This window comes from Triticum aestivum, chromosome 4A, assembly GCF_018294505.1.
Source record: "Triticum aestivum cultivar Chinese Spring chromosome 4A, IWGSC CS RefSeq v2.1, whole genome shotgun sequence".
Classification (NCBI taxonomy): domain Eukaryota; kingdom Viridiplantae; phylum Streptophyta; class Magnoliopsida; order Poales; family Poaceae; genus Triticum; species Triticum aestivum.
Genome location: NC_057803.1, coordinates 625890701 through 625903253, shown reverse-complemented (window position 1 = coordinate 625903253; position 12553 = coordinate 625890701). Strand labels below are relative to the sequence as shown.

General features: G+C 49.0%; 1 protein-coding gene across 1 annotated transcript; it reads left to right on the top strand.

The window, feature by feature from the left end:
• Positions 1 to 882: 882 nt before the first annotated feature.
• On the top strand, positions 883 to 5272 carry LOC123087729 (protein DETOXIFICATION 54). Its single transcript, XM_044509825.1, has 2 exons — positions 883 to 2129; positions 4147 to 5272. The coding sequence occupies exons 1-2, from the start codon at positions 1158 to 1160 to the stop codon at positions 4720 to 4722; spliced, it is 1548 nt and encodes a 515-aa protein (XP_044365760.1). The 5' UTR covers positions 883 to 1157; the 3' UTR covers positions 4723 to 5272.
• Positions 5273 to 12553: the final 7281 nt, after the last annotated feature.

The window sequence follows — 12553 nt, the reverse complement described above, 5'->3', positions numbered from 1 at the left end:
CCGGGACCAAAGGGGCCAGACGAACCGGGACCAATGTCCCCACGAGGTCCGGCAGGCCCCTGGCCTCACGAACCAGGACCAATGCCCCATGGGTCCCGGTTCTGGACTGAACCGGGACTAATGGGCCGACCCGGCCTGAACTAAAGCCCTCTTTTCTACTAGTGCAACTCCTTCTTTAGGAGTAGAGCTAAAACAGAAAAAAGAAACCAAAAAAGAAAACATAGAATAAAAAAGGAAACTAAAAACACGCGCACACGTCAAATGAGCCGAACAACTTTGATTATAGTTGATGTTTTTGGTAAGATTTGACTTGATTTGGGTAGAAGTAATGAAAGGCATGAAAAGTTTGGATTTAGTTGAGATTTTCTTAAGATTTGATTTAGTGAGATTTGACTTGATTTCCAACGCAGACAGCAAATTCCTTTGATATATGTTTGTTTTTGTGTACGGACGTGGTCCGCCGACATGATACGGAAGAGCGCGATCCAACGCTAATTGCAAATTATCCGGCTGGGAGAAGAAAAGGTACGTCGACCATGCATGTGGTGGAATATTTGTGTGCTGGAAGGAGAGAGAGAAGAGGGAACCATGCATATGCTAATGGAAGGAGAGAGAAGAGAGGAACCATGCATGTGATTGGTCAATTACATGTTCGACTCTGATAAAACTCCCACACGTTTGTTTCCAAAATACCGGAATTTGGATGTCCCGACAACGCAGACTTATACAGGTCCCATTGAATTGCAAAAAGAACCAATGTGTTTCGCGCGCTCAGTGCACCAGTAACGCCACACTGCCCACAGGTTCATATCTGCGTTTGCGGCGGCAGTGGTATACGTAGAGATACAATAACGAGGACTCTGGAAACTGCAGCGTCTTTCATGGCAGACCGGTAACGCGTTCGTTCCTACTGAGTACACCGCACGTCTGCGCGGTCACATTTACAGCCAAATCCCAAGAGTCGTTCGTATACATACAGATACAGGGGAGGGAAGCGAGCCCTGCCGGAAACGAAACACCATTCGTCGCTCCCTCGCCTCCCATCAGCGCGCACTAGTCCTTCCCTGCCTCCTCCTCTTCTCGGGCGCGCGCCGCCTCTGCCCTGCCTCGGCAACGACAGCAAACACCGGCTAGCCAGCCAAGAAAGAGGCGCCGACATGGCCATCCCGCTCCAGGCGAAGAAGCAGCAGGAGAACGGAAGCAAGGGCGGCCAAGGCAGCCACGTGGACGGCGGCGACGACAACCCTTCGGCGGCGGAGGAGCTGCGGGAGCTGTGGCGCATGGCGGCGCCGATCACAGCGCTCAACTGCGTGGTGTACCTGCGCGCCATGGTGTCCGTGCTCTGCCTGGGCCGCCTCGGCCCGCTTGACCTCGCCGGCGGCGCGCTCGCGATCGGGCTCACCAACATCACTGGCCACAGTGTGCTCTTCGGCCTCGCGTCCGGGTTGGAGCCGCTCTGCGCGCAGGCCTACGGCTCCCGCAACTACGACCTGCTCACGCTCTCCCTCCACCGCGCCGTGCTGCTGCTCGCCATCGCCGCCGTCCCCATCGCGCTGCTCTGGCTCAACGTCGGCCCCATCCTGGTCGCGCTCGGCCAGGACCCAGCCATCTCCGCCTCCGCCGCCGCATACGCCGCGTGGGCGCTCCCGGACCTCGCCGCGCTGGCCGTGCTCCAGCCGCTCCGCGTCTACCTTAGGTCCCAGGGCATCACCAAGCCCATGGCCGCCTGCTCCGCCGCCGCCGTCGCGCTGCACATCCCGCTCAACTTTCTCCTCGTCTTCCGCATGGGCTTCGGCGTGCGCGGCGTCGCGGCAGCGCAGGCGCTCACAAACACAAACATGGTGCTCTTCCTGCTCGCCTACGTCCGCTGGGCGGGTGCGTGCGACGACACGTGGAGGGGCTTCGCGCGGCCCGCCGCCGTAGCCAGCGGGCTCGGCGGCCTCGTCCGCCTCGCCGTGCCCAGCTGCATCGGCGTCTGCCTCGAGTGGTGGTGGTACGAGGTCGTCACCGTGCTCGCCGGCTACCTTGCCAACCCCACCGCCGCCGTCGGCGCCGCGGGAGTCCTCATCCAGACAACCAGCCTGATGTACACCGTGCCCATGGCGCTCGCCGCCTGCGTCTCCACCCGGGTAAGAATAAGATTAGGAAAGGACACTAGCCCGCCATTGGTGTCAACTTTCCAAAAGGAAAAAAAATCTTTGATTCGTGAAATGAACACTTGCCCGCCATTGTCATCAACTTTCCACAAAGAATTATTATTATTTTGATTCGTGTCGATCACCCAACTGCAAAATTCCTTTTGGGGTTTCAATCACATCGCATCGCATCGATCGACCGATCCGTTAGTGATGTGGGCGAGAGGTTGTTATATTGCTGGTGATGATGAGTTTGTTGTGAGCATGCATCATCATCCGACGTATCATACGTAGGTTGTGCCGGCACATCCCTCTTGCTCACACATTTTCTGGTGCTCTCTTTACTTTTTTTTTTGCACCTTCTGTTTTGCATGATACGCGACCGATATTCACTTCCGTTTTTGGTCCCATGCATGATTTACGAGACCAAGCTTAATTTTTTCCTCCATTTTTTACGCCATATTTTGGGGTCACTTTGTACCATCTGTTTTCGGAAATGAAGATTTCTTTGCCCTGCATGCATGCTCTTTTAAAAGAAAATCCGATTTTCTTGAGCTAAACTCTGTCAAAACATCCTGTATATTGGGTTCTTTAACACTTCGAAGATGTGAGCTTGTTTTTGGGAGACACCCAAGTCTGTCTAGCTGCTTTGAGCTACTCTTGTCAAAACATAGTTTCATTCAATATCAGTCAGAACAAAAGTTGGATGCACCGCACACACTTGCTTAGCTAGGCTAGCTCCACACATTTGCCCTAGACCTACTTCCAAAACGGCAAAATAAATGTTGCCATGCTTCCGTTGAACCACAAAATATCTTGCAACTATATAGCTGCTAGACGTATAGTACGTAGTTGAGCTTGGGCGTGCTACCTACATATTTTCCTCTCTTTTCAGTTGAAAAAAAATGTTTAATTTGTCTACATACTTCAATTTGGGTACATACTGCATACTCTAGTATTTAGAGCATAACATTGAAAAAATTACCTAAAAAACGCACCTGATCGGGTAGACGGAATATTTGGACAGAATTAACTGCCATATATTCCCCTAAGAAAAAGGAAAAACTGACATATATTCCGAGTCCCAAAAGACACACTCCCACGCGAAAAGTCCATTCTGCACCCGAGCTCATATGCACCCGCATGAACAGTAAAATCGAAAAAAATTCAAAAAAATTCAAAAAAATCCAAATTTTTTTTGAGAGAAACATTGACAAAAGTTCTAAGTGCCTGCAAAAATTCATCATGAAATCACATTCCTGTAAGGCGTGGCAAAAAAAACAAATTCAGTGCTTCAAAATGCGTTTGAAAGTAGCTTTTTCAAAGTACTATTTTTGTTTTTTTTGCCACGCCTTCTAGGAATGTGATTTCATGACGAATTTTTGCAGGCACTTAGAACTTTTGTCAATGTTTCTCTCAAAAAAAGTTTAAAATTTTTTGAATTTTTTTCGATTTTTTTTCGATTTTACTGTTCATGCGGGAGCATATGAGCTCGGGTGCAGATTAGCCGTGTCCCCTCCCACGTTCCTTTCTTAGGTAGATTCCCAGGTAGCTAGACTAGACAGCTGCTGTTTTTACCCCAGGTAAAATAGTGCGGGTGAAAAGTTTAGTTTTACTAGTTACAGCGACGAGACACAGAAACGACAAGGTTCGTAGTGGTAGTAAAAGCTTTGCTTGCTTTCTTCTTCTTCCACTGGTCCATGGCATGGCCTCGTCTGGTCTCTTCGTGGCAGCACGCACACAATTGCACCACTGTGCACACATAGCAGCTGAGTTGACCAATCAATGGCCGCTGCAGTAGCTAGCCGCCGGGCCACATGCGGCAGCAGTGCTCCCACTGCTCAGTTGCCGGAAAAGACAAGACCAGCTCCTCACTCCACTGTGGGCACTGTTTGTTTCTGCAGTGCACACCATTTCTGTGTTTGTGTTAATCGATCGAGCTTGTTGAGCTTGAGCAGGGCATGCATGGTGGTTTTTCTGACTTGCATGGTGGGTGGGTGGATGCATGCAGGTGGGCAACGAGCTCGGCGCCGGGAAGCCGCGGCGTGCGCGGATGGCGGCGACGGTGGCGCTGTGGTGCGCAGCGGGCGTGGGCCTCGCGCACGTGGCGTGGACGGCGGCCTTCAGCGCGCAGTGGGTGTCGCTCTTCACCCGGGAGCCGTCGGTGGTGCTGCTGGCGTCGGCGGCGATGCCGCTGCTGGGGCTGTGCGAGCTGGGCAACTGCCCGCAGACCACGGGGTGCGGCGTGCTGCGCGGCACGGCCAGGCCCGCCGTGGGCGCCCGCATCAACCTGCTCTCCTTCTACCTCGTCGGCACGCCCGTGGCGGTGCTGCTGGCGTTCGGGCACGGGCCGCTGTCCGGGTTCCGCGGGCTGTGGTACGGGCTGCTGTCCGCGCAGGCCGCCTGCGTGGCTCTGGTGCTGGTCGCCGTCGTGTGGCGCACCGACTGGCGCGTCGAGGCCATGCGCGCGCGGAAGCTGACCGGCACCGGCGCGGACACGACGGCGACGGCCACCGAGGGGGAGGAGCAGGAGGAGATGAGGCGCCTCGTGGCCGGCAACGGCCTGGAGGCGGACGTCGACGTGTAGCGAGCCGTTCCTTTCGGTGGAACCACCTAGTTTAGCTCTACGTGCGGTGCATCGCGGTGACATGCTAAAATTAAGCCAGACTAGCCATTCCACTCGTAGGGCAGGCATAGCATATTGCAGCACCGAGTAGCTGGCTAGCTTTAGTTATTGTGGTGAGCCACACAGCTCACAGATTTGCTGCTGCATGCATGCTTGCAGCTGGGCCTAAGCGGTGGTGTGTTCGCATTGAAGTAGTACGGTTGCTGCTTGGAGAAATGGGCTAGCTAGCTAGCAAGCTAATCAAGCTAGAGATCTTGATCGAGCTAAGCAAGTTCATTCCAAGTTACACGCACTTCATTTTCTGTATGGGCTAAACAAGTTCATTAGCGCTTGATTTTGGGATTAATGGGGATGCATGCATGCCTTGAAAAAGAAGCATGGAACCTTTGGGAACCTTTGCATTTGCCATTGCTTTGTGCCGCATACAAGAAAGTTGGGTAATATTGTACTTGGATAGGATGCTAACCTGCACTGAATGTGAAGGATCGAGGAGCTTGCTGTGTGATGATCATATCGGTGTCTCGATCTGATCCTGTTTTATTCCTTTCTCGTGTAAGTGTATCAACTAGCATGGCTTTATGGGAAAGTGGTAGCGGCTTTGCTCGTCATATTCGCCTCCCCTTTGCGGAGGACAACGTATCGCTACGTCTCGCTTTCGCCTTTCTCTCTACCTAGAGCGGGGCCGGCTGAAGCCTTAGCTTGAGCCCGTCTGTCTCACCGTCTTTAGAGCATGGTTAAGGGCCACTTTGATTCGCACGATTTTGAAAGTGTAGAAATAGGAAAAGTAAGGATTGGAGTGTCATGCCACTTGAACCCTATAGAATTAGTAAGGAGTGTTTGATTTCACATGAAAAGTAAACAAATTGTAAAAAGAGGTTGGAGTGGATGTTAGATTTCCTATAAAATGTAGTACAAAAGATTTCAAAGGAAAAATTCCTATGGGATTTAATCCTATGAATCAAAGGACAAACATAGAGAAAATTCCAAAGAATTTCAATCCTTCAAATATCCTATTGAATTCCTTTGAATCAAAGGAGCCCTAAGGATGCGTTGGTTACCTGAACTTATATATCTTTCATATTTGCATCTGTGGCTCATAGGAGTCTGGCTGAAATAATGTAGGCTGAAAACCATAGTTCGATTGTTTGGTGCTTGCATTTGTCATTTTTTATCAAAGAGGGGTTTCCCCTTCGAATTCCATTTGGGAAACCAAAAGCGAGCTACAAGCACGAGTCTTAAAAGAGGACCAACAACAGCTACCAGACTACTACTAGATGCAACATGAACCGAAACAGGCATAACTACTGCCCAGCTTGGCGCACCCCAACATAGGGAAATGTCACCACCACGTCCAAGCCAAGATAAACGGGAAAGGTCCTGTCGATTACAAGTTTAGCAGAGAACATCAAAAGCAGCTAAAATCCATAGCAGAGGCAAGCCTGAACTAATCAGCGGCTGCATTCGAAGTGAAGATGCATCCCTGCCCAGCCTGACTCCTCAAGCTTCATGTAACCTAGGCATGTTATATCTCCACCCCTGCGCTGACTTGTAAACTTCACTTGTTACTCGTTTGTGAAGCTTTGAGCCCAGCTCCAGCTCCTTTTTTTTTTGCTTCGGTCCTTTACCTGCAAAATAGGCCATGCCACACTCCAGTATGTCATCATTTGGATAAGTGTCATAGGATCAGTATAATTTTTGTTTTCAAAGATAATTGCATTATGACTTTTCCAAATAGCCCAGAGCATAGCCGACAACCTTACCAGAACTAATTTATGTTCTGTTCTCCTAAAAGTTTTGATCCAAATCCCAAAGCATTCCTCACCTGAAGTGGGAGTGGTTCTTAGTCCAAAAGCACATTTTAATAAGCTCGATAACAATGTCGCCGCCGAACAAGTAAAGCACAGGTGATCTATCTGTTCCTCTCTACCACGAAGTACACATTCCTTAGATCCTCTCCACCCTCTTCTAATCAAAGAATCTTTAGTTAAAATGCTTTTCCTATTCATCAGCCAAAGAAACACTTTGATTTTTGCAGGAACCTTCACCTTCCACAAATTTTTGTGTGGATAGTGTTAGGATGATCTCCACTGCGTGGGCCCAACGGCCCACCGGGCCCTTAGATCCGCGCCCTGATCGGGGGCGCTCAACCCACTATGGGTGACGAGCCCCTGTCACCTGCACTATATAAAGAGGTGGGGGCCGGCGGCTCACATCATGAGATTCGTTGCAGCGCCATACACCCCACCTACATCCCTACCGATCTAGGGTTAGTGCAGTGCTGATGGGAAGCACCGCCACCGCTACTCTCTGCCATCACCGGTAGCCATCCACCATGGCCATTTCGGTGGGTTCATCCACCTATGGAGAAGGTAAACCACAGCAAACCACCGATCTAATCTAGCCTAGTGATCCACAACATCTATCAATGATATCAGCCATATTGGGTTAGATTTTTTCGGTTGAAAAGAAACAGAGAAATCAAAGCAAAAGAAATCTCCTCCCACCAGGAATCCTAGACAGGGCAAAGTACATCACCGGAGAAGGGCCTCGGGCCTCACCGGAAAAGTTGCGCCGCCGTTATGGCCGCGCCGTTCCTCTCGATCCGGACGCGCATCGGCAAGCCGAGGCGTCGGACGAAGAACTACCAGAGCCAACTCAACGGTATGCCGGCAAAGAAAAGAAAAAGGACAAAAAAAGCGAGAAGGGGGGAGCACCGCGGCCCAACCGCTCGACGGCGGCGCGCTCACCCCAAGGGGAACGCACCACCGGCGAAGGGATCGGCAACGGCGCCGCCACTCCATGTCGCCGGGCGCTGCAAGGGAGCAGAGGTGGCCTCGGCCTCGCATCTTTCTCTCTGTCTAAGAAAAAAAGGGGAAGGGGAAAGTGGAGAATGGTTGCTCGCGCGCCGCCGTGGCGACACTGTCGCCGGCGGCCGACGAGGCCCTTGGCGTCTCTCTCTTTTTCTCTGTCGCAGGAGGCGGAGGAAGAAAGAGATGGAGAAAGGAAAGGAAAGGAAAGGGAAAGGAGAGAGAGAGAGAGAGAGAGAGAGAGAGAGGCTGACGCGGCATCCGCCGCCGTCGCCGGCAACCGGGGTGGTCGGCCGAGGCACAGCCCTTTTTGCGTCGCCGTCACAAGAGAGAGATCGAGAGGGGCGTGGGAAACCGAATGGGCTAGGGTTGCGGTCGAGGCTTTCTCTCCCCACAGTTTTGTTCAAGCGAAAATCGCTCTGGACCGTCCGATCTATATCGACGGCCAGAAAGAAACCGCTAGCTCCGCCCTGGGCTTTTGGGCCGAAAGCATTTTTGGGCCAGTGGACATTTCGACAATGGTAAAACAAGACCAGCAAAGCCACCCGATGCGCCGACATCCCGATAGGAGCTACACATATCTTGTTCTCAGGGCAACACCGGATGAGACATCCTACGAGTAAAACCAAACCTTAAGTTTCCCCGAGGTGGCCCCGCAGTCTACTCGGTTCGGACCAACACTTAGACAAGCACTGGCCCGGGGGGCTTAAAATAAATATGACCCTCGGGAGCGCGACTCCCAAGGGAAAAGTAGGTGGTGGTGAGGCAAATGGTAAAACCAAGGTTGGGCCTTGCTGGAGGAGTTTTATTCAAAGCGAACTGTCAAGGGGTTCCCATAACACCCAACCGTGTAAGGAACGCAAAATCAAGGAACATAACACCGGTATGACGGAAACTAGGGCGGCAAGAGTGGAACAAAATACCAGGCATAAGGCCGAGCCTTCCATCCTTTACCAAGTATATAGATGCATTAAAGTAAATAAGATATAGTAATGATATCTCAACATATCCATGTTCCAAACATGGACAAACTTCAACTTCACCTGCAACTAGCAATGCTATAAGATGGGCTGAGCAAAGCGGTAACATAGCCAAACAACAGTTTGCTAGGAAAGGTGGGTTAGAGGCTTCACATGGCAATATGGGAGGCATGATAAAGCAAGTGTTAGGTAACGCGGCATAGCAATAGAGCGAGCAACTAGCATGCAAAGATAGAAGTGATTTCGAGGGTATGGTCATCTTGCCTGAGATCCCGCAAGGAAGAAGAACGAGTCCACGAAGAAGACAAGCGGACAAAGTCGAACGAATCCTCACAAACGCGACGTTGTCGGAACTAACCCAAAGAAGCAACACCGGAAAGAGACAAACAAACATGGTAAACAACCATCACATAATCATGGCATGATGCACAACCAAGTATGATACATGTCCGGTTTAAAGAGGCATGGTATGGCAAAATGCACAAACCATCCTACAAATTAAGTAGAGCTCAATATGCAACTCCGTTGCATATTGGCGAAACACCACGTGACTTATTTAGTTCTCTCTCGTTTAGGTACCCATCAATATTTAATGTTCTTAAACATGGCAAGGGGTGGAGCAAATGAAAGCTACCTATCTAGGCAAGTTTAAATGAGGCCGGAACAACAACCAACAATTCCGGAAAATCCCCATATGCAATTTATGGATTTGGTACTGTTCTGCCCTAAACCATATTTTAGAGTTTTTAAACATGCAATATGACTGCACCTTGATAAACTAGGCATTTTTCTACCCCATTTACATATAAAGTTTGTTAAGTTTGGAGCTACGGTTATTTAGTTATGAAATAAATCATTTTAACATGTCATTAAGCAAATTTAAACAAACAGAATTTTAAACATTTTAAACATGCATGAAAGTTGGTATTATAAAACTAGACGAAATTCTAGTCATATTTCATATATAAAACATTTTAATCTGATGCACAGTTTATTAGTTATGATATGCATGATGTTTGAGGGCTTTTCTGCAAATCTGTTTTTACTGGATAAAAGTGAAAATCGCAGAAGTAGGAAAAAACACTATGGGCCAAATCTGACTGGCCCGATAGCAGCAATGGGCGCTGGATCTGAAGCTCACCAGGCCTCATGGGCCGGATTTGGAGGCAAGGATGCGGTCATCAGGCGCTGCGGGACTTGGCGCTGGTGTTGGGCCGACCTTGCTGCCAACTGTTTGGGAACGTAGTAATTTCAAAAAAAATTCTACGCACACGCAAGATCATGGTGATGCATAGCAACGAGAGGGGAGAGTGTGATCTACGTACCCTTGTAGACCGACAGCGGAAGCGTTAGCACAACGCGGTTGATGTAGTCGTACGTCTTCACGGCCCAACCGATCAAGCATGGAAACTGCAGCACCTCCGAGTTTTAGCACACGTTCAGCTCGATGACGATCCCCGGACTCCGATCCAGCAAAGTGTCGGGGAAGAGTTCCGTCAGCACGACGGCGTGGTGACGATCTTGATGTTCTACCGTCGCAGGGCTTCGCCTAAGCACCGCTACAATATTATCGAGGATTATGGTGGAAGGGGGCACCGCACACGGCTAAGAAAACGATCACGTGGATCAACTTGTGTGTCTAGGGGTGCCCCTGCCCCCGTATATAAAGGAGCAAGGGGAGGAGGCCGGCCGGCCCTATAGGCGCGCCAAGGAGGAGTCCTCCTCCTAGTAGGAGTAGGACTCCCACTAGGAGGGGGAAGGAAGTGGGGAGGGAGAAGGAAAGGGGGGCGCCGCCCCCCTCTCCTAGTCCAATTTGGACCAGGGGGGAGGAGGCGTGCGGCCCACCCTGGCTGCCCTTCTCTCTCTCCACTAAGGCCCATATGGCCCATTACTTCTCCCGGGGGGGTTCCGGTAACCCTCCGGTACTCCGGTTTTCTCCGAAATCACCCGGAACACTTCCGATGTCCGAATATAGCCGTCCAATATATCAATCTTTATGTCTCGACCATTTCGAGACTCCTCGTTATGTCCGTGATCACATCCAGGACTCCGAACTAACTTCTGTACATCAAAACTCATAAACTCATAATATAACTGTCATCAAAACCTTAAGCGTGCGGACCCTACGGGTTCGAGAACAATGTAGACATGATGGAGACATGTCTCCAGTCAATAACCAATAGCGGAACCTGGATGCTCATATTGGCTCCCACATATTCTACGAAGATCTTTATCGGTCAGACCGCATAACAACATACGTTGTTCCCTTTGTCATCGGTATGTTACTTGCCCGAGATTCGATCGTCGGTATCTCAATACCTAGTTCAATCTCGTTACCGGCAAGGCTCTTTACTCGTTTTGTAATACATCATCTCGCAACTAACTCATTAGTTGCAATGCTTGCAAGGCTTATGTGATGTGCATTACCGAGAGGGCCCAGAGATACATCTCCTAATCTCGAAATACGCCAACCCAACATTTACCTTTGGAGACACCTGTAGAGCTCCTTTATAATCACCCAGTTACGTTGTGACGTTTGGTAGCACACAAAGTTTTCCTCCGGCAAACAGGAGTTGCATAATCTCATAGTCATAGGAACATGTATAAGTCATGAAGAAAGCAATAGCAACATACTAAACGATCAGGTGCTAAGCTAATGGAATGGGTCATGTCAATCACATCATTCTCCTAATAATGTGATCCTATTAATCAAATGACAACACATGTCTGTGGTTAGGAAACATAACCATCTTTGATTAATGAGCTAGTCAAGTAGAGGCATACTAGTGACGTTTAGTTTGTCTATGTATTCACACAAGTATTATGTTTCCGGATAATACAATTCTAGCATGAATAATAAACATTTATCATGATATAAGGAAATAAAATAATAACATTATTATTGCCTCTAGGGCATATTTCCTTCAGTCTCCCACTTGCACTAGAGTCAATAATCTAGATTACACAGTAATGATTCTAACACCCATGGAGCTTTGGTGTTGATCATGTTTTGCTCGTGGAAGAGGCTTAGTCAATGGGTCTGCAACATTCAGATCCATTTGTATCTTACAAATCTCTATGTCTCCCACTTGGACTAGATCCCGAATGGAATTGAAGCATCTCTTGATGTGCTTGGTTCTCTTGTGAAATCTGGATTCCTTTGCCAAGGCAATTGCACCAGTATTGTCACAAAAGATTTTCATTGGACCCGATGCACTAGGTATGACACCTAGATCGGATATGAACTCCTTCATCCAGACTCCTTCGTTTGCTGCTTCCGAAGCAGCTATGTACTCCGCTTCACATGTAGATCCCGCCACAACGCTTTGTTTAGAACTGCACCAACTTACAGCTCCACCGTTTAATGTAAACACGTATCCGGTTTGCGATTTAGAATCGTCCGAATCAGTGTCAAAGCTTGCATCAACGTAACCATTTATGATGAGCTCTTTGTCACCTCCATATATGAGAAACATATCCTTAGTCCTTTTCAGGTATTTCAGGATGTTCTTGACCGCTGTCCAGTGATCCACTCATGGATTACTTTGGTACCTCCCTGCTAGACTTATAGCAAGACACACATCAGGTCTGGTACACAGCATTGCATACATGATAGAGCCTATGGCTGAAGCATAGGGAACATCTTTCATTTTCTCTCTATCTTCTGCATTGGTCGGGCATTGAGTCTTACTTAATTTCACACCTTGTAACACAGGCAAGAATCCTTTCTTTGCTTGATCCATTTTGAACTTCTTCAAAATTTTGTCAAGGTATGTGCTTTGTGAAAGTCCAATTAAACGTCTTGATCTGTCTCTATAGATCTTAATGCCCAATATCTAAGCAGCTTCACCGAGGTCTTTCATTGAAAAACTCTTATTCAAGTATCCCTTTATGCTATCCAGAAATTCTATATCATTTCCTATTAGTAATATGTCATCTACATATAATATCAGAAATGCTACAGAGCTCCCACTCACTTTCTTGTAAATACAGGCTTCTCCAAAA